Below are 23418 nucleotides of genomic sequence, written 5' to 3'. Positions count from 1 at the left end.
GTTTTTGAAAATAGTTTTTGAAAAGATGATTAAGGGTTCTAGATTTTTGAAAGAAGTTTCAAAAATCTGACTTTTTAGTGATTGAATATCACAAAAACAGCAGCTTTTTGGGTCCAAACAGCAGTTTTTTGGGTCCAAACAGCAGTTTTTGGGGTCCAAACAGCAATATCTGGGTGCCAACAGCAGTATTCTGGTTGCAAACAACAATTTCTGGATGAAAATAGCAGTTTTCTAGGTGAAAACAGCACTTTTCTGAGCAAAAACAACAGTTTTCATGGTGAAAACAGCAGTTTTTAGCCAAGAAAACCCTAAAAACAGCACCTAGGGGTTGAGAAAGGAAGAAGACAGCAGCTCGGATGGCAGTTTCTATTTTTGAAAAATGGAAACTGCCGGTCCGGACCAGCCAGGACGCGTCCAGGACGTGTCTGGCCAGTCCGGACATCTCGGGAGACAGAGTCCCGAGATGTGGAAAGACCGGACTGGGATAGTCCCAGTCCGAGTCCTACTGGGAGTCCGAGACATGAAGTCTCGGACGCCCAAACGCGTGCAAGACGCGTCTGGAATCCCAGTCCGTCTCGGTCTAGGACCGAGACGGATTCAGAGTGGGACGAGGAATCCGAGACTAGGTCTCGGACATCCCAGACGCGTCTGGGACGCGTTCGGAATCCCAGTCCATATGCGACTGGGAGTCCGAGAAGGTCTCGGACGTTCCAGAAGGTCTCGGCCTTAGGCCGAGACATAGTCTGACCGTCCAGATGCGTCTGGGACGCGTCTGATGCACCAAGACGCGTCTAGGACACGTCTGTGGCCAAGGGACATGTCTGACCTAGGGTCAGGATGCGTCCAAACCGGGGTACCCGACATGTTTGGAACATATTTTCTCGGTCCGGCCAATGCTAAACACTTGTCCGAGCCAAGTTTTGGGTCAAACCGAGACTGGTCCGCGGGTGTTTGACCAAGTTTGACTTAAGTCTTTAGAGTTTGACTCAGGCTTTTTGGGCCTTGACTTGAGTGGGAGGTTTTGACTTTTCTTCTTCCGATTCCAACTAGATTTTTCTGAAATTGACCCGGATTATGCGATAATCCAAACAGAGTTTTTCCTTAAAGCGATTTTAGAAATCGTTAAGGAAGAAACATGACGTGCCATTAGTCCGTATTTCATGAAAATAGACTTAGAATTCACGTTAGACATAGAGATGTCAGACTTTCCCACAAATAGCTATACGAAACGTAGCAAACCTAGAAACGAATCTAGGATACATACTTTATCTTATATGATTGTCATATTTCTGTATGTATATTTATATGTGTGTGATTGCGTAGATAAGTATACCTTTAGATAGGTAAACAATTCTCTAAGCACAAGTGTGATGTGCCCGAATAATACTTAGAGTATAGGGTCTTAAGAAACCATTTACGAATCGAATGATGGGATCATGATTCGAGTGGGAGTACTCAATGGTGGTTCAAGGATATGAATCCAAACGAACCTTAGGCGAACAAGAAATAACCTAAAAGATGAGATCTTTTAGGAGTAATACTAAAGATTTAAGAAATCATTACGCAAACCCACATAAATCTTTACGTAATAAATCACAGTTAGTTATGCTAGAATTCACAATAACGTAACTTGATAAATTACGTAAAAGTCCCCAATTTTTTTTTTTAATAATGCCTACCCAGATTAAGACACCTGTTGCGCTCTTGTTCATCGATGGTGGGTCATGCCAAAGTAGGGTGCCATCTTTTACCTCGGGACAATACGGGTAGATCTATGAAGAGGTCTACGCGTCTAAATGGTTATTCTCAACGAGTCGGCAAAAGGGTTTTGGATTTCGAGGCAAAATGATGAATTTAACACATAAGTGTTATTCATCAACCAAGAGTCATAGGAGTATGATTAGTAAAGAGTTACTCACCCAGGAGGGTGGAGTTAAGGGCAGTGCCAAAGTACACTTAACTTCATAGGAATGGGATCTTGGAATCATATTATTCAACCGGGGACGATTTTGAATAATGTGGCAAAAACTGTGTTTTTGCAATGATAATAAGTTTCAGGATTTTGCTTAATGTAGAGTATATATGACAAATAGAAAAATAGTTTTCCAACCTTCGTTCATTCCTTCAGAAGGAATTAAACGAAAATTATTTTCACGATTGGTAAAGAATCCGAGAAACGCTCGCGAATTCGTAACAAAGGAAACGTTCGAGAATATCTCATTCCCGATGTTCACTACCACTTCAAACGACTGAAGATATGATTATCCACAAAGTCTTTCGTGAACATCCATAAAATTCTTCTCTCTCGAAGGATTAATAATATGGATGCATGCACAACCATTCGACAACTTAAGGAAGAGTTCCACTAGATGTCGTGAATGGAGAGGACAGCCCCTCTAAGAAAGTCGTCTTGAAAAGAACATCGAGGAACATTGAGTCTAAGAAGCATGTTCTTAAGATTCCGTTGCCAAAGGAATATAAGAAAAGTTCTTATGATTCAAAAGGTTGAAGGGTCAACGTAAAGGTTTCTAAATTAATGGCTAGGACATTAAAGGAAACTACCCTAAGTATCTGGAAGACGAATAAACGGAATTGGGAATTCCGGTTCTTACATCCTTGTTAACAAAGATAATCTAGTAAGTTTTGTAGATTCCCTTCGTGGAAATAACATACTTAACTAAAAGAGAAAAAGGTCTAAGAGGGAGCAGAAGCAAGTAATTGCTCAGGATGCTAAATTGGATCAAAGTCTTCTTTTAGACATTGATCTAGGTAGAACTTAATAAGCGTTATTATGTTCTTCTAGAAACATCGAATGTTTTAAATCAGTGCTGGATTGACAAAGTTGGTTCTGGGAGAACTTAAACGTTAACAATGATACAATAGGCTATAATCAAAGGATTCAAACCGGTCAACTCCGTTTTGTCATTGCGTCTGATTGACATAAAACACATGAAGAAGATCCAATGGTATGGACGTTTAAGTCTAATGATTTTGAATCATCCGACACATGTGAATTTTGCTCAAAAGGACTACATGACGAAGTCACCTACTTCAAAGGAAGCTATGACTAGTGAACTAATAGTCTTCATACATACGGATGTGTGTAAAACTATTGATACACTAACGAGGAGTTAACCCGAATTCATTTGACAAAAATATGAGTCATTCGATTAGATCGAAATGATGAATATTTGAAGTTAGAAATTTGATAACCATCAAAAGATGTTGAGAAATAGTTTCTCACCTTGCTCCACAAACGCATCATATAGGTGATGAGTCCAGTGGGAGTAATCGAACATGTTAGACATGAGTCGATCGATGATGGGTATAAGCCAATATTCCGAACACTTTCTATATATATTCTCAAACACGGTCGTTCTTCCGAGCTAACCATATTCCGTCAAAAGCTAAAAAGGCACCATAAGAGTATGGGTTTGGAATGGTTCCAAAGTGGTCTTTTCTTAAAGCTGTAATGATATGAAATTAACATAAATGGTTTCCGAGAACCAAGTTTACATATCAGACAGAATATTTCTTTACGGGATAAAGAAATATTAGGGGATTCTTCTACAAACAATTAGAGAACAAGGTGGTTATTGCTCGTGGTGGTGTCTTCCTTGAAATAAGAGTTATTTCAAGAAGACAAATGGGAGAAATATTAGATATCGAAGAAATTCGATCTGGGCAACAAAACTGACAGTGATGTACAAATATCAGAAATTGCGGTTCCTATCTATTCAGAGCCAATAGACATGGAAAGAGAGGTAGAGATGGAAGATCTCGAAGATCCTCCCACACATGAATTAGATTCGCAGGAGAACTCTCAAAGAGTTGAGAGCGTCTCAAAGTTGCTCACACCCCTTATAGACCTTGAAAGCTCATAAATCTGTCTCAGAGGACGGAGATCCGGCTGAAGAAGAAAATGAGCCATCTACACAAAAGTTGTGACGGAATCACTCCGAAACATGGCTTAGAGCCATATGATCAGAATGGAATCCATGTCTGAAATCAAGTTTGGAACTTGGTCTATTTTACTTAAAGGAAGGGGTTCCTGTTAAGTCCAAATAGGTTTTTCAAAGTGAAAAACAGACAAGGATGGAAACATTGGTGTTTCCCAGAGCATGACTAAAAAAGAAGGTCGCAAAATTCATGGTATGGACCAGGAAAGACCAACCCTCATGTCACAATGCTCAAGACCATAATGATCAAATCACTAGCAAAAGAATGTGTACTTGACACATTCCGGAGGAAGTTAACTCTTTTAAAGCTGGTGTAAAACGCAAGCTTCAAAATCCATCGAGGGATTAAAGCGGGCAAGTAGGAGTTGGAATCTTCGATTCAGCAAAGTATACAAGAGTTATTTTTTTTGGGAATGAAGATAAATCTTGAATTTAAGAAATTCAAGAAGGTTAGTGGGAGTGGCCCAGTTTTCTTCGGTCTAGTATGTAGACGACATATTGGAGATTGAGAACACATTCTGATGTTGAAAACAGTTTAGAACTGACTCAATAAAAGGACCACATAAAGGTGAAATGCTTTTGGGCACCAAAGATCTGCAGAGATAGATCGACAAGGTGATAAGACTTGTTCAAGAAAAGGTCTTGAGAAGTCCAATGTGAAACACTCAAAAGGAGTATTTCTACCCAAGTCTCATGGCACACTTCTTAGCAAGATTCAGAATCTAAAGGATTCTGATGAGCAAGCATGCATGAGAAAGATGGTTATGCTAAAGGCATGAAGATCGGTCATGTGGGACATGATTAGCATTCACCTCGACGTCGTAAAATACTTGGAGTATCTATGGGCGTTACCAATCAAATCTAGATAAGCTGATCTGGATCGCACAATGTACTTGAGAAGAACTTGTGAGATCTCGGTAAGAAAATCAAAGGTTGAAAATTCATATGTTGCAAACTTCCAGAATAAGATGACAATCTTGACATGGAAGAACAGTAAGCTGGAAAGGTTCCAGGCAGAGTCTGTTGCAAACTTTACAAATAAAAGAAAGAAGTTAAAACTTGGGAAGTTTTAAGCTAGTATGGAAATACTGAAAATTATCATAAGGATGACAATCAAAATCCATATAGATTTAATCTATTAACTAAACTGTCACCTTCGACTAAGTATGGAAATAATACTAAGGTCATAGGCATTAAGCTTTAAGCTTAGACTAGTAAAATTGAGGGTGTAAGGAGTTACACGGGCAGGCTCAAATTTTACAAACTCTTATTATCAGAAATAAGTTAATTATTTCGTCATTAAATCATGGTTTAGGATTTAATCGACAGTCCAAAAATAATGAAACATTCCAAGTAGGTTTATCAGATGCGTGATCTGGTAAATGAAACCCTACTAAGTGAACTTGGAATAGATTCATTGTTAAGTCCCTAGTCCAGGTCATTGCATGGACAACAATGACTCATGAAGACTAGCATGTGAGATTGACAGATAGCGTTGTTTCATGGGCTATAGAAATATAGTATTTAAGTCAATTACATGAGTGTATGATTGGAGAATATACACCGGATAACCCAAACATGAGAGTTCTTCAAAAGTTGAAAAATGTCATGAACACTCATAGGCAAGATTGGAGAGATTCCATAAACATGAGTACTCCACTCATCTTATGTAAGGAATGTCGAACTTTGGTACCGTCAAACGCCGTCCCGTAAAAGGAGGCTATAAAGGCGGAATACTGGGGGAGACAGGATAGGCATGAAGTTAAGTGGGAGTACAAGACTGGATGATGTCCTCCTATTAAGTTAGGATAAGTATCTCCGGGCCACTTGAGGAGAAGCAACTGGAAAATGTGTGGCCACACTCAAATGGATTAATGGTTAATCATTTGCTTTGACAATTGTTCTCCAGATCAAGAAAGTCTGAAAGATATGACGTATCAGATGAGATACGAAGAGACATAGGAATCGAGCATTGCACTTGTTCTAAGTACAAGTGGGAGACTGAAAGATATATCCGTTCGGTATGAAGGAGTGCCCTTCGACCAAGATGGCAATGCGATCAATTTGTCAGCTAGGATAACGATGACCATACTGTGAAGATCATCCAGTCCGGTCCAATTAGGGGTCGATATGCTATGCTAGAAGCCAACTACGATCGTCGGATCACTTCGGTGATTCGCGGCTAACATAGACCGGATCCTACAACGGGTTACACATAAGAGTGGTAACTTGATCGGAGAGACTTGACTAGACGGGAACAGGCTAAAGAGGGATTGGATCCAACTAAATAAGCCGAAAAGGTTCGAATGGAGATTCGGAACAAGATAGAAAGAACCGGGCCTAAAAAGGGGTGCCTGGAGTTAGGGGTTTTTGGGCTGCCAAATGATGGCCGACCAAGGTAAGTGGGCCAGCCATGTAAAAACCATAGTGGGTTGCCCTGGCCGACCACACTAACGGGGATAGCCAAAATATTTTGGTAATTATCTTTTCTGTGACCCGAAAATAGAAAGACCTAATTTGAATATAAATCTAATTAGGGTTTCTCTATATATAGGGTCATTAGGGAACAGAAAAGGTGTGGATTTTTCTTGTGATTTTTCTAAGGAAGGAAAAATATACAGCTCTCTCTCTCTCAATATACAGCTAGTGGAGAGAGAGGATTGTAGAGAAAAAGCTCACGTTCTATCAATCTAGTCAAGAAGAAGAGTTCTTTAATTCTCAACCTTCTATTAAGTCCTAGCAGTCTGAAAGGAAGGAAGATCAAGTCAACACACTCGGTGTCTCAAGTAGAGGAGCGACAATTGGAGCTCTCGATCTTCACACGCGATTGGAAAGGTTCGTGGGAAAAACGCGATAGAGGTATTTTTCCTATTCTAGTTCATTGATTAGTTCATGCTTTATCGATCCTGGTAATCTAGTGTTAAACATATAGATGTTTGAGATTCCGCTTAGAACACTAGACAGTTAGGTGTATTAGATACACACATATTCCAACAGATAACTCCTCAATTACTACTGGCCTAAAGCCCAACGAAACTAACGGCTTAAAAGCCCCACGAGTTAATGGCCTAAACCCCAAAGATATTACTTTATTTATATCCAAGTTCATTATTTCTGGATTTGCTCTTCCATGGGAGAACCACGTACTTCCGTGTTGCGGAGCAAATGCACTTACCAACTGAGCTACCAGTTGTGGCCATATTATTATATATTACTATGTTGTTATCTTATGATATGAAACAACGTATAGGTATTTAAAGCACATTAGAGACTGACTTTAAAATGAAATTGTGTTCATATAGTATGTATTTAAGTTATTAGCGTTTGTTATCAGGAATAAAATCTTATTTATTTACTCATCCAAATTTTGGTTTAGAGATAAATAATAGTCCAAGATAACACACAATTTTTAGACAGATTCGTCAACTGCCAAATTGGACGAATGAAACTCTATCAAGTAATGTAAACTTGGACTTTTTTCATTTATCTCAAACCCTCGCTTAGGTCATTAAGTACACACTAATGATGTATGAAAGCTAAGATGTAATATTGACCGATAGCTTAGTTGCATGGGCCATATGAATAAAAGGCCCTTTAGTCAATTACATGGATGCATATTAGAGAATACACATAGATAACTCACCAAGAGAGTTTTTAAGATTTGAATCTCATAAGAACTATAATAGACAGTTTGGGAAATTCCTTAAGACATAAATATTTCACATGTCTTATGTAAGGAACGAGGGTAAAACCTGTGTCCCGGATGCGGACAGTTCTATCAAATGCGTAATCTCAACCTTTGAAGATAAGTTCAGAAGATGCAATCTTAGCCCTTGAAGAAGGTTTGAAGATAAGCTTAGGAGACATAATTTCAATCCTTTGAGATAAGTTTGAGAGGTGTAGTCTTAGCCATTGAAGAAGATTTGAAGATAAGTTTGAGTTATATAATTCTCAACCTTGGAGATAAGTTTAGAAGGTTCAATCATAGCCATTGAAGATGAAGTTATATTAAAAAAAATAAGATACCATCTTCACTTATTATATAGATTTCACAATTTAGGTCTGTCATACGTTAGCTCTGACCAGTCAAAGAATTCAACTGATTGGCCTGGGATGCACGTGTCGAATCTTTGAATACGCGCGAGCCTGACCTTAACATAACCAATAAAGAGGTGGACCCAAAAGAACTTTGTCACCTAATCCCCGTCATAGAAGGTTGCACGAGGCTCTTTGGCACCTTTAGCTCTGTCATAGCTTAAAGGCCAGCAAAAGGGTGGATCCAAATCAAGCCTTGCAACCTGAATCCTTACAAGGGAGGTCTGGAGAAGTATGTTCGACACCTTGAGTTCTGCTCGTCTGACAAAAATGTCGGCTACTCGGGGCTTTGATAATGTTGAATGTCCCCTTGTCGTATCAGGAGATACAATTGTATCAGCTACGATCGAAACGATTATGTTCACGCCCCTTTCAAATGACCTTCTTAAAGCTAATGATTCACCACAACCATGCAAGCCTATATAAACAACACATGTTTGCCCTGATAAAGGGATCGATCTGATGATTACCTTTCGTTTACTTAAACTTTCAATTTGTAACACTGAACTGACTTGAGCATCAGAATGTTTTGCAGTACCTCCTATCTTTTCAACGGCGGTACGGAAAGACATCAACTCAAAAGTACAGTACGATTTTCAGGAAGATTTCTGGAATGTTATGCCAAGGTGTCAACTAGAAAGTTGGATTGAAGAAAAGAGAAAAATAATAGATTAAGAAACTAAATTCCTATTTCAACAAAAAAAAGAAACTAAATTCCTACCTTAAGATTGTAATCAAATATTTTAGAACTTGTTGTGTATGTCGCGTTGTGTTAGAATCTATTATATAAAACAGGATGTTGAATGCTGACGGGGACAAACAAAAATCTATACAAAAGACAAACAATGAGATAAATCTAGCCGTCCATTGTCCCATGATAAATCTGTTTTATTTCACCCTAAATTGTAGCCTTTAGATCCATTGGACCTATCTAAACAATAAAAACATTAAATGGTGAACTAAATGTGATCTATTGCTAAGAAATATTGTAGTTTATTGCATATAATTTTGGCTAACAGTAACGTTTAGATCACATCTTCTCTTCATTAACACCCTTTCATTTACTTTTTTGATTTGAACATTCACTTACATCTATATTTCTTTTGTATTCTCACACCATCAGTTTTGGAATGTCAAGTGATTGAAAACTCCATATCTTCTATAAAATCTGAGTAAAAGAAATAGTTTTCACATACTCGAAAAGGGCTTTAGGAATTTTTTGGAGTTCAAAAGGGAGTCAATATCTAGGGAGAGGAAGTGAAAGATTTCTTTGGTGTCATTTTATCAGATATGGGGTTTGATTTTTTTTAGAGAGAAGATTACATACGATTAGTACATTTCAAGAAATAGCTCAGGTATCTTTTGCTTACTCCAGGGGAACTATGTAATGATGGAAGATGGGGTAGCAAGATTTAAATGGGATTACTCCACTCTTCAATTTATGTCTTTGAGATTTTTATATTAACAAATATTTTTGTAAGTTGCTCGATGATAATTTCCTGATACCTGGCTTTTAGTTATTAGGACGCAAAAGTTTGTCATGGTCTTTTTTTAACAAAAGAAAAAATCCATGTTCTCACAGTCTTTTTTTACAGAAGAAACCCCATGTTTTAGGTGTTCTTATTTTCTCCTCCATGTTGTAGTTTTCATTTCGTCACTTTCCATGTATTTTCAGCGGAACCTCCTAACTCGGAGGAGACAGTAAAATGGTTGTTGAAAGCTTCAAATATTGGTCATGTGCGTGCTCAATATCAGCTTGCTCTTTGCATGTGTCATGGTTGTGGTGTTGTTTCTATGAAGTAATTGACTTCAATTTTTTATCTCTATGATAATACAAATTATTGATTTTTTACTATATTATATGATTTTTATCGACAAGTACTTCACAGATTAACTACGGTCGGACCTAATGTTCGAGCAGACTATCGTTTTCATTCTTTTATTGTTCTCACATTGGTCACCGGTACCCTCCTTGTATATGTTTATGTGTAGGTGTTAAATAATATAGGCGATCACTTTTATATGTAAAATGGAAATTTTGTATTCCAAATGATCTCTTTAGGTAATTTCGCAGTTATATTTTAAATTTTTATTTCTTTTCATTTGTTAAATTAGTATGGATTTTTTTTTGGATCTGTTCAGCGTAGGTATTCAAATTATGTTTTGATTCAAATAATGATGTGATTAATGATTTCATTTAAAGTAATCGAAACGGTTTAAAAATGAACAAATAAAGTATACAAATACGCACACCTTTTTGCTAACTAATTCGTGTGGCTAACGAGTTTTGCCGTGCCAGAGGCACGGGTTATACCTAGTTTTTTTATAAAGACTGAAGTACATTCATGAAGACTTTTTTTTGTTGAAAGACATTCATGGAGACTTACATATGAGATTACAAAATATATAAGTTCAAGACAAGATAATAACAACAATTTTCATCAAAAAAAAGATAATAACAACAATGTAGCAAATTCATTTACACATTAAAGTTATATGAAGGGATCTCGTCGGACAGAAGCTAAATTAATCGTCCACTGTCCTACCATGAACACCAAATTTGTTGGGCTAACTGCATATCAGATCAAACAATCGATGCCACTTTTAGAATAAATATATTTCTTTTAAAAAAGTAACAAACAAAAAAATGTTCGAAATACAGGGTGTTAAATATGTATAAGCATATTACAAAGGGAGATTTTATAGGGCCCCCTCATTTTTGTTAAAAGGCCTCCCCTCAGTTATAATTTAACAAGTAAAATAGTTCATGGGGAGGCCTTTTAACAAAATTGGGGAGGCCTTATAAAACTTCCCTATTACAAAATCCCGCAATTGAAAACAATCCACACAACATCTTGTAGAACAAATGAATATTAACTACGCCCTTAAATCTAGAACGATGGTGACACCAGAAACTCTTTGAGGCAAAATTACACCTTTTTTTTTTTGTTAAAGATAGGCAAAATTACACTTGGTTTGCGGCCATATATCTAGTGGATTTTCCCTTAACAAAAAAAAAAAAAATCTAGTGGATTTATTTAACTGAGATTTAAGGCTGTAACTTGGATGGGAAGCTAAGGTGCTGTTTGTTTTTTTTTTAATGTCTGAATCTGAATTGGCTGAATCTGAATTGGCTGAACTGAAATGGCTGAATTTGAATTGACTTAAATATTTCACAAGTTAGGATGTTTGTTTTTCCTATCTGAATCATTAAATCTGAATTTGTATTTTGGCATTAATACCCTTACTTCATATTTTTAACAAACAAGCCCTAATCTCTCCCTGGTCTGAATAAAAAGAAAACAAAACCCTAATTCTTATATCCCTCTTTCTCCATCTCTAGCAAAAACAAAACCCTAGTTTCTTTCTCTCTTTTTCCAGAAAACCCTAGTTCTTCCCTCCCTCTTTCACCATCTCTACAGTTTACCTCTCTCACTCAATCGTTCTCCCTCTTTCACCATCAACGAAGGTTTTCGTTTCCTTCTCTCTAAATCGCTCTCTCTCATAGTAGATCGACAAAGGTTCATCTCTCTCTCTCTAACAGTCGTTTTCTCTCTCTTTCTCTCTCTCTCTCTCTTTCTCACATAACCCAGTAACAAAATTACATGAATATTCTGTAACTGATGATGGGTAAGAGCCTGAGCTTGAATCTGGGACTGGTTTGAAAAAACCCCAAAATTTGGGTTGTTCTTGATAGGAGCAGAAACTGGACTAGGGTTTCTTGGGGGACCGAGTAGTCCTCTGCCATGGTTATGGAAGTGAGTCATTTCATCGTTCATCTTCATCCTTACAACTTTTCCGGCAGCTGCGAATAGAAGACCCCAAGCGTCGTCTTTCTCGTTTATGGTTGGTAATGGTGGTGAGGAAACCTGAGAACGTCCATTAGGGCTTCCATGGTTGAAAAACAAAGTCGATTGAGGCGAACCAGACATAACCCATACCTAAAGTCGATTGAGGCTTCCATGGTTGAATTTTTCTCTTCCATGGTCTATTTTGTGGAGGCGACGGTCTGGTTGGTGGTGGTGGAGGCGGTGGTGTGTTTGTTCCTTTGGTGGTGGTGGTGGTGGTGGTGGTGGTCTTGGTGGTTGTCCGATTGATGGTGGTGGTTGTCCGATTGATGGTGGTGGTGGTGCATTTGACTGAGAATATTTCTAATTTACGAGGGTATAAAGGTCATTCAACGTATTTCAGCTATTGGACATTGTTTTCAGACTTGTTTAGAAGTCTGAAAAATGTAAAATACTTTTCAGCCTATTCAGCCAAAGATTCTATTCAGACGACTTTTCAGATTTTCTTAAATTAAAAATACAAACATCTGAAATCTGAATTGACATCCAATTCAGATTTCAGATCTGAAAAATAAAAAAAACAAACAGCACCTAAGTCTGAAATTGACATGTCTAATAGTCAGGCGGGCTTGAGTAAACCCGAGTCAGGTTTCGGGTGCCACCAAAAATACTAAGAACCCGAGGGTTGAGGTTCAGGTTATAGACCAACGGTTTCTTTTCCCGCCCCTAACCTTCGGTTTTGGAGTTTTTCACTTTTTCTTTTTGGCAATTTGGGCGGTGAGTAAAGTTAGAGACTGTTTGACTAGTAATTTGTCTTCAATGGGAAACGGCTAGGGTTTTGAATAGGGGAAGTAAAGCATGAGGAGAGAGACGCCTAACCATTTGACCACTAGTTTGGACCCTTCTCAAAATAGGAATGACAACTAGCTATTCCCATAAACAACTCCACGTCTCCACCCACCCCTGGACTAGTTGGCGTGGTGCCCACCTCCATGGATGGAACAGTTTGACGAGAAAGATGCAAAAATAGATACCCATACGAAAAAGGTGCTCCGTCTTCTTGTTTTTATCTCTATCTCCTGTTGGCACTTTCTCTGGCCCCCCAGAGACCCACGTATTAGAACAGTCAGAGGGTCTCGGACTGGCCTTAGTCCGTTCTCCGTCTTTTTGTTCTTTACCCACCTTCTCTTGACACACTCTTTGGTCTTTGGACTCCTCAGTCTGAGACCCACATATAACATATTAGATTGAGGGTCTCGGACTGGCCTTACTCCATGTTCTTCAAGATCAGCACAAATTAGATTCGGTCCAAGTGCCATGGACTGATCCATATCTATGGGGCACAAAGAGTGAGAGAGTATCGCACTAGCCCAACCCAAGTGCCCTCGCACTGACCCGACCCTGGGGCGCGAAGAATAAGGGAGGCACAAGAGTAAAAAGGAGGCCCTATAAGAAAAAAGCGCATCACATTTTTTTTTTTTTGAAGACGACTACGATCTACGTACGTCGTGATATTTTGGCATATGATACATCATAGATGTGATAAGCTCACTAACCGCCCACTCAAACACTAACGAGACCGGACCTATAACCCAACAAGACAATGGCCTGAAGCCTAACAACATTATTTATACCCTCATAATCCCAATTCAAATAACCAAAGATTCCACCTTCTGGGATTCGAATCTGGGACCTCCAGGGTTTTCTGAAGTTTATGTCAACACCTTGGAACCACTTGGGCTACCAACTGTTGACAGCGCATCACATTTGACCAGGTTGTCAACCTTCAACAACTCAGATCTGATAGTTGATCTGAGTCAACAACACCTCCAGGATCTCAAATTTAGAGAGAGGGAGTTTGAATGGATCACTCATTCATTAATCATATACCTTGTCCAACTAATCAACCCAATCTTACAGAATTAATTTTACACAAGAAGAAGAAGATCTATTCATTTAAAAGAAGAAGAAAAAAAAAAACAAAATTTACAAATCATCTACTTCTTCCCTTTGGACATTTTGATGACCTTTGTTGAAGAATTACTACTACTAGTAGTAGTAATGACATGCATAAGTTGATCAGATGATGAACTTTTAGATTTCTTATTATTTGATTTATGAACCATTATCATTGTCCCAATTCCAAACCCTAACCCTAATGAAGCAGCAAGCTTCCTCCTTTTCTTTGATTCAGTTATGGTCTCAAGCTTAGGTTTCCATTGCCTTGACAACCCTACTAACTGACTATACTCTTTCTTCAACTGATCACTATTGATTACTTTGTTATTACCCAAAGATTTCTCATTTCCAACTTGTACTAATCTTTCTCCTTCTTCCTCGTTGGTATTGTCTTTTATCTTCCTAACTTCCATTAATTTCGAAATAAACTCATCTGAAACCCTAATTTGCAAAGACCCAGATGCTGTTTTTCTAATATCAAACGGTTGACAATGATGGGTAATTTTCTTATTTTGATTTGATGAAGATAAAGATTGAGAAATTGAAGCAGATGCAAAAGAGGCAATAGTGACAAAAGAGAGAACAGATTGAAAGAAATGGTTAGGAAGAAGGAAATACTTTTGACCTAATTGAAGTTTATCTTTCTCAGATAAGGCTTGAATCTTTTGACCAATGAAAAATGAATCTGAATGACAGATTAAATGTTTGGGGAATTCTTCCATTAGATCTGATGCAATAATGGGTTGGTGATAGATTTTTACCATACCATCTGATTTAATGAGTTTGATTGTTGATGAACCTCTTGCTTGATCATTATCATCATCATCACCTGGAGAAGAAGCACCTCCTGATCTGGGAGGTAAGCAAGAGATATGATTCCATAAAAGGGGAAAACACCATGGAATCATTTGTAGACTGATCAAAGATTTTATACCCATTTTGATCTATCTAATCATGTAGATAGAATCACTGCTAATATATATATAGAGAGAGAGGTTTGAGCAGATAATCTTGTAAAATTTATTTGGGAAGGAGAGAAATGGTTAGGTCGGTGGATCTTTTAGAGATGGGGTTGAGCGAGATTGATGGATCGAGTCAGGAGATTATAAGTAAAACTGGGCGTGTGGGTTTATATATATATAGAGAGATGGGAAAAGGAAGGTTTTTTTTTTTGCTGGGGTTTGGAAGTTTGGATACTGAAGAGAGAGAGTATGTGAGTGTGGGGTCAAGTGAGCAGCGCGAAGAGAGGGTGTGTCTTTTGGGAGGAAGTGACAAGTTTGACTACAAACTTGAGCTTTGACTGCCGTTGGTACAACTTTTCCAGAACCAATAAGAGTTTGTTTGTTAGATACTCGTGAGGTTGTCTTGTTATTTTATGGATTTAAGTCCTTTTTGGCCTTTTCCTTAGACCACCTCTTTCTTAAAATTTGTATTTATGTGTGAATTTTTTGTGAATGTGCGAAAAATATATGTGAACTTCTGTATATTTGAAAGACGTATTTGAACTATTTTCGAAACAATAGTTTTTTCAGGTTGGAGAACTATTTTCGAAATAAAAGTTTTTGCTACAATTTAAAAAAAATCAAAGCTAATTAAAATTTAAAAACAAAAATTGAAGTATTTATGTTTTTTCAAACTCTAAAGTAATCATCTTTTAAATGAAAAAAAAACAGATTAAAGGATAATATATGTATATAAAAAAATCGAACCGTTGGATGTGATCCAACAGCCAGATCTGGTCGTTGAATCACATCTAAAGAGCAAGATGGAATGCTCTAATAACCGTTGGATGTGATCCAACGAGTCCCAACGGTAATGTGACCAGCCCTTCAGCTGAAGAGGGGAGCTGGGGCTGAGCCTCAAATTAACCCCCTCCAACCTAGGTTGGACCAGTAGGGTGAGCACGAAAATTTGAATTCTCAGCCTCAGCCGATTCGAGTTGGAGTTGCTCTAATAACCAACTAGTCGTCCTGGCCCATGGTAGTTCGACTTAGCTTCCAAGGACCGAAAATACTCTTAGGGTCCAAAATCAAATTAATTATAAAAAATCTTTACACATTTAAATCCAACTCATGTCTCATTTTCTCTTCCATTTCATTACCTCTCTCCACTTCACCATCTTATCTCACAAAGGTCGTAGGGCGACCACTTTTTCCTGTGACCTTCCACCTTAACAAATTATATCTTATTTATTTTTCTCATTTCTTCTTCTCTTCGGCGAAGGGGGATCCTCTTTTGCTAGAGAGAGTAGAGAGGGAAAATGGAAGAAAAGTAGACGAAGAGAGAGAAACAAAAGAAACAAAGAATAAATCAAGTTGGAAGGTTCACCGGAGAAGATGGTGAGATTGAGCGAGGGAGAGATGAAGTGGAGAAGAGGAGTGACGAAGAGAAGGAAGAGATCAGGTGGATTTTATGTTTGAAGATTTTTTATAATTAATTTTACGTTGACTAGTAAGGGTATTTTCAGAAAAAAATGGAACCAAATCTAGCCATCGGTCGCTATGGGAGCCAAAATGGCCAGTTAGACGCAAATTGGTGGATAAAATGAAATTCTGAATTTTTTTGTTAATGTTGCTATTAAGGCCAATATTTGGAGCCTTAGACAAAAAAAAAATTGTTTGAAAAAAATGGTTGCTTATGTCAAAAAAATTAAGTTAAAGAAACTACGAGAATATTGATATTGTAATTTGGCGAAAATAGTATTGCCTAAATTTTGTATTTTTGTTTTTAATAAATCTAATTTTCGAGACCTGATATTGTGATTTTGTTTGTCTGAATCATATTAATGTTCATTCAATGTTGGATTTTGTGTTTTATGTTTGTTTTTAATAGATCTTCAGCTAATCATCTTGACTTTTGCCTTTTGTTTGTTGAAGGCCAGCGCTTTGGGGAAAGCTAAATAGTTTTCGGGGTGTGAAATTTTAAAGGGAATATGTAGAAATTTAGATTTTTTCCGGGGAAATAAAAAAAAACACTCCACCTCACCTCACTCTCTCTCCACCTCACCGCACTCTCTCTCCACCTCACCTCTTTTTCCGGCCGGCGACCTAATCGGAGAAGATAGAGGTGAGGTGGAGAGAGAGTGAGGTGAGGTGGAGAGAGAGTGAGGTGAGGTGGAGAAGTATTTTGCTTTCCCCCTAAATAAAATTGTCAAACAAAATTGACCAATTTTTGACCAAGTCTTTACACCCCGGAAACTATTTAGCTTTCCCCAAAGCGCTGGCCTTGTTGAAATATATTTTAGTAGACAAATAAGTAAAGTTTGGACTTGTTTAAGATGAACAACAGTTTGTTCAAGACATAGTTTGTTCACGACAAACATGCAGTTTCTTTAAAATAAATTCTAGTTCGGTAGACAAATAAGTATTTTTATTAGTAACATACGTAGAAAACAAAAATTGTATATGAGAAAATAAAAAAGCATTCGACTTTGGTAAAAGAACTACCTGTAACAAAAGAAAACGTCGCATAAATATAACTTAAAAACGGTAAAAAAAAAAAAAGATGTAGAAAGGAAAGAGCTGTAGAAAGGAAGGGGTAAAGTGGAGAGGTGGAGAGGAAGAGAGAAGAGGAAATGACGTGGATATCGATGTTTTAACGTTTTTTTAGAATAATTCCATTTCGGCCTCTAATAATATTTCTGTAAAACGTTGAAAATATTGAAAGAAATACAGAGCGATTAAGAAATTTTGTTTTGGACATGTTGAACTTCACAAGAGGGAGTGGATCGGGATTTTTATGCCTATCGAAATTTTCAAGATATTTGTTAATATTTATATATAGTCTTTTACAATTCTTTTTTTTTTTTTTGAATTGTTCAGTGTGTGCCTCGAACCTTTGACCTCTAGATGGAAGACTATACCTCTTACCACTCCAACCAAGAGTTGTTGGCGTCTCTTACAATTTCGATTGATATCATCTAGATTTTGGATCTCAAGAAAAAAGTGTATTGACATTTTGAGAAACACTTTAATGCAGCCCCTTTTTCATACTAAATTGAATATTTCAAACAAAATAATATATTTATTTATGATAAAATAGACAAATAATAATATCTGGCATTATTACATGTTGTGACAATATATTATTCTACAAAAATATAACAATATATTACTATATTAGTATTCAGTTATTTAATTATTTTTTATTTATTTCTGTTGTTATTATCACTAAAATAATTATTATTATCAGTACTAGTTATCATTATCATCTTTAACGAAACATGACAAAGAAGAAGAAGAACAAGGAAAGAATTTGGTATCTTGTTATTCTTGAGCGATAATGAGGTTTTTCGATAAAAAGTATTCTTGATATGAAAAGATAGATAATATCTTCATTGATAATTATAGATATTATTTCGTATATAAGTCACGATTATTCACAATAAACATGACACTTTTTGTTATTTTAAATAATTTTTTTTTAATAATTACGTATAATATTTTGACTCAAACAATCATTTTGGAAGAAATTTCCAATTTCAAATGCCAAGCGATCCCCGCCTAAACTTGTCTTGCTCTTAGATAGTATACTTCCTTTGGTCAATCTTTAACCATTCCAACTTTTAGATATAGTAAATTAACTCAATAAGTATCTTATTTAAATGAACTAATTAAAGATATTAAGCTGTCAGGTGTTCCCATTAAACTAATCTTACCTATATCTTTTGCAGTGGTTTAGATATCCATAGTTAATCTCCTGTCATTTGATTAGGCAACAACCTCACTACCTGTCTCGAAATGCAACCGCGGCATAATATAAAATTCCTCGAATATGCTTCAAAATATGTTATTGTTTTGGGGACCTGACACTCATAGTATTTGCTCGAGGGTTGAATGATATAAAATCGACAATTTTTCCTACAAATTCTGAGATGCACCGAAATGTGGACCAAAATGTTTCTTTTTTAATATGAATGTAGATATCGTTTGCATCTAAATTCTATATTTCGAAAATAGAGTACCCGAAAGGAATCTCACTTTCTCTCATTTTACATTGATTTTTGTTTCCTTATCTTGTAACTATAGATAAAATCATAAATGAATGGGGTTTTGAAATGGTCAATGAAGTTCATTTTGTTGAACTTAGAAAATCTAGACTCCATTGGTTTGGGATTAGTCAACATTCAAAGAACCTGTCATTGCATTGTGCAGCATGGGTAGATATCTTAGTAAAATAAAACAAAATAAAATATGTTATTTTCGGTGAGGTGAGCAATTATTTTGGACAGCGGCTTTAGAGAATAAAAATTTCTCTGGGGAATAAAGAATTTAGTCAATAAATGTTGACTCGTTGTTATATTATTTTAGTCCAAATATTGACTTGATCAAACATTGCCTCCTAATCTTTCTCTCTCTCTCTGAACTTGCTTGTCCGAACAAACCAAGGTACAAATATTATATCAGTTGGAGCCCTAGGCGGCGGTAACATGCATTGCTGTCTGAAACACTCTAAGCGAGATTTTATTTTCGATAGTCTGAAATTTACAAAGTTACAAAATGCACCAAAAAGCTAAAAAAACACCACAAAATTTGGTTCTGATTATATTTTCAACTTAATAGGATAAACTGTTTTCTCCCTAATCTAATTACAGTAGACATTTTATCCATGCCACAACTGATTCATAACTGCCGGTTTTTTTTGTTGAACTCATGCATTTATTAATCAAAAACAGTATTGTTACAATACATGGGAATTAAAAAATAAGGTACATTGTGTCATTCTTTAGATCTATTTTCTTCCTTTCCCATTTAGCCAGCTTGTCTGCTTGTACATTCATCACTGCCGGTTGATCCACCACTTTATAATCACTCTAGGTTTTGTGTCCTTGGGTATATTTAGATTCTCCATACAAAGAAAATTTGAGATTTCTTCAAGTACTTACTTAACTGGTGAGGTTGTTGCATTGTTAGATGTAAGAACATCTCCAATGCAAGACTCAAGAAAATCTCTAAAAATCCTATGTGTCAAATGTGAAAAATGGATATCTAAATGGTCGATCTCTTTCCTATTTGGCCATTTAGAGACACTCTATTGCAAAACCTTTTCCAATGCAACACTCAAGAGAAACTCTAAAAACCTATATTTTGGTTTAAAACTTATAGATTTGCTTATGTGGCACTTAGAGAATCTCAAGAGGACACTCTAAATCTTAAGGATCTCTAAAATAAATTTTGACACATCACTTTAGAGATTCATGTTGAGTTTTGCATTGGAGATGGATTTTAAAGAAAAACTATAAAAAAAATCCTATCTGGCACTCTAAGATTTAGAGTTTGAGTGTTGCATTGGAGATGCTCTAACCAGTGAGTGGAGGTGAATATCTTACTACAATCATTTCTAAGGCGCAATGATGATATAATTACTACATCTCCTTCAAAGAATACTCCATTTTCATTGACGATGAAAAGAGAACTTAACTGGGGTGTTTCATGGCTAGGCTAGGAGGTAGAAGTCCCACATTGTGGCCAACCCCAACCCCATTGAACTCGAGCTTTGCTCGTTCAACTTCTCCAAGATCTGCATAAAGATAGAAAGGGTTAGGAGAGGAGAAAAAGAATTTGAACTTTCTCTCGAAAGAAACCGTTCAGAGCATACAGATCTACTGTACATTAAGACTCGCAAATCGTAATTTATACTTTTGACATTATTTCCAAGCGAATACTAGTGCATCAAATCTATAATGTTTGTAACTTGATTTGTCCAGACATGCAAGTTAAGAGAGAGAGAGAGAGAGAGAGGTGGCAATGATGGTTGGAATGGTGGTGATCGGAATGGTGCTGGTGGGAAGTTGTTGTGGTGAATGTGATAAAGAGGACGAAGATTAGGTGACAATGTTTGATCAAGTGAGTTTTTGGTCTTTGGTATAGGGACCTTGCTTAGGTGTATTGGGACATGAATTGTAAAGGGACTTTGGCACTTTTAGTAAGTAGACATTAACTTACAAACACGTCTACAAAATATTTCATATTTATTTAAAAAACCTTTTTAAATAAAAATAAGTTTTCAATTAAAAGTTTTAGAACCAACAATATCCAAAACCTTAAATCCCTTTCTTCATATTTTGTGAAAACCGAGTTCCTTCTCTCTCTTCCTCCAAATCAGGTGAGAAACAGAGTTCCTCAAAACAAATTTCTCCTAGTCTTCTTTCACATGTTCGAAACTTTAACCGTCATCACAGATATTTGGCTATATAAAACAAAACAAAAGAATAATTACAAACAATCTTTGCAAAAGAAAAAAAATCGACCAACTAACAAAATTTCGATCACATTGGTCGAAAGTTGTTAGATATTTCGGTACCGTAATTTTGACACTTTTCTGGAAACGAAATCTGTGATTAATTTCGACCATTATGGCCGAAATTTATCATCTTCACCAATTGAAAAGGTGCTTGAAATTATGTCTACGAAGAGATAACCTAAGAACACAATTTTCTTCAATTAAATATCAAATAATATTTTTCTTACCTCTTCCGACAAGTGTTCACCAATATTGTCACTTATTGACTGTATTAATTTGTTAGACTGATAAAAACCACCTTGTATTAATGAGACATCATTGTTCACTAATGAAGCATTATTTTCCATGCATGAAACATCATATTTCATTAATAAATGATTATCTATGTCTTGAGACATATTAAACGCCTTAAATACGAATAAACAAGGCTATACTGGTTATTAGTGGTGATTGTATGTTGTTGAAAAGGTAAAAGTAGGGGTTTATGATGGAATTTGTAAGGTTTAAGAAAGATGAACAAGGAGACAAAAATATTTTGATATATTTTTTCATTTCTATTTTAAATTTAATTTTGAATTCCTATAAATATTTATTTATTTATTTTAATCTTTAAAAGCAATGTCCCTTTACCAAATTAGAAAAGGGACCTAAAATATGAAAAAAAAGTTGATTTTTTAGAAGGTCCCAATACTATTTAACCATGTCCTTTTACCAAAGATCGAGTTTTTAGACTAAAATAAAATAGAGTTAATTCCTATATGGCCCCTTACTTTGTGACCAGCTTCCTTTATAGCCCCCTTTTTTTTCGTAAATTCAAATATGGCCCCCTTTTTTGAGGTAAATGTCCTGATTACCCTTCTTATTAATATTTTTTCAACATAAAAAAAAAAACTTGAATTCCACCTCACTTCATACTCCCCCACACATATCTCTCCACATCATCTCTCTCTCTCTCCAACTCACCTCTTTCTCTCTCTCCAACTCACCTCTTTCTCTCTCTCCAACTCATCTCTCTCTCTAACTCACCTCTCTCTCTCTCCAAGTCACTCCTTATTCTCCGACGAAGGTCGCCGGCCAGAAATTTCCGGCCGGCGACCTTAAAAAAAAAAAAAATATTTTTTTACCTCTCCTATCTCTCTCTCTAGAAACTCCGGCGAAGGGGAAACCCCTTCGCCGGAGAAGGTCTGTTCAAGAACAGACCATATCTGTTCGTGAACAGACCTTCGTGGTCTGTTCGTGAACAGACCTTGAACAGACCACGAAGGTCTGTTCTCCGGCGAAGGGGAAACCCCTTCGCCGGAGTTTCTAGAGAGAGAGAGATGAGGGTAATTTTTTTTTTTTTTAAGGTCGCCGGCCGGAAAATTTTCTGGCCGGCAACCTTCGTCGAAGAAGAAGGAGTGACTTGGAGAGAGAGAGAGAGAGGTGAGTTAGAGAGAGAGAGATGAGTTGGAGAGAGAGAGAGGTGAGTTAGAGAGAGAGAGATGAGTTGGAGAGAGAGAGAGGTGAGTTAGAGAGAGAGATGAGTTGGAGAGAGAGAGAGAGGTGAGTTGGAGAGAGAGGTGACGTGGAGAGAGATGAGTGGTGGAGAAGGAAGTGAGGTGGAATTTAGGTTTTGTTTTTTATTTTATTTTGAAAATACATTAATCAGAGGGGTAGTGATGACATTTGTCTGAAAATAGGGGGCCATATTTGAATTTACGAAAAAAAGGGGGCCATAAAGGAAGCTGGTCACAAAGTAGGGGGCCATATAGGAATTAACTCAATAAAATATTTCACGAAGAATATACAAAAAAACATGGATTACCTAGAGAATTTATTCTCCGGAGATTATTCCTTATTCCCCAAAGCCGCTGCCTTATTTTAAAATATTGATAATAATACAAGGTGTTTTTTTTTTTTGTTGAACTATACAAGGTGTTATTTCGAAAGGCAAAAAATCATAAGATATATGATAGAGATACTCAATTATTCACAAGAACACAATAGATTACGTAATTTTGTCTTAAATTTACCAGAATGACAACAATGACAAAATGATATTATACTATGTCTAGTAAAGAAAAAATATGATTGTTATCATGAACTTCCTATCACTAATCCGACACTTACACGAGAACAAAATGTTAATAGGTCGTGCTTAATTTAGTTGTGATTTTGAGGTGAACTTAGATTCAACACACTTTTAAACAATTGTCTAATTTGATTTTTTTTTTGTTGTTGAAATGTGTAATTTGATTTGAATATGTAGTAACACTCCAGCTTTGTACGTTTGTTGAAATTCGATCCTTTTGTGACAATCTTATGTACTAAGATTTTACTTTCTTTTATAATTACCTTAATAGAGTGAAACCAGATCGCACAAATGTGTTATGGAT

General features: G+C 36.5%; 1 protein-coding gene across 1 annotated transcript; it reads right to left on the bottom strand.

Moving 5' to 3' along the window:
* Positions 1-13696: 13696 nt before the first annotated feature.
* LOC147567303 (uncharacterized) lies at positions 13697-14896 on the bottom strand. The gene has a single exon (XM_086653933.1). It carries the CDS (start codon positions 14737-14739, stop codon positions 13840-13842), a length of 900 nt encoding a protein of 299 aa, XP_086510059.1. The 5' UTR covers positions 14740-14896; the 3' UTR covers positions 13697-13839.
* Positions 14897-23418: the final 8522 nt, after the last annotated feature.

Source organism: Eschscholzia californica, unplaced genomic scaffold (genome assembly GCF_041429995.1).
Source record: "Eschscholzia californica isolate CP2 unplaced genomic scaffold, dmEscCali1.0.p SCAF_1, whole genome shotgun sequence".
NCBI classification, from domain to species: Eukaryota; Viridiplantae; Streptophyta; class Magnoliopsida; order Ranunculales; family Papaveraceae; genus Eschscholzia; species Eschscholzia californica.
This window is presented reverse-complemented; position numbering and strand designations above follow the sequence as displayed.

What these genes read in the sequence shown, in the direction of transcription:
- LOC147567303 (XM_086653933.1), bottom strand. Translation starts at nt 14,739, where the DNA reads ATGGGTATAAAATCTTTGATCAGTCTACAAATGATTCCATGGTGTTTT.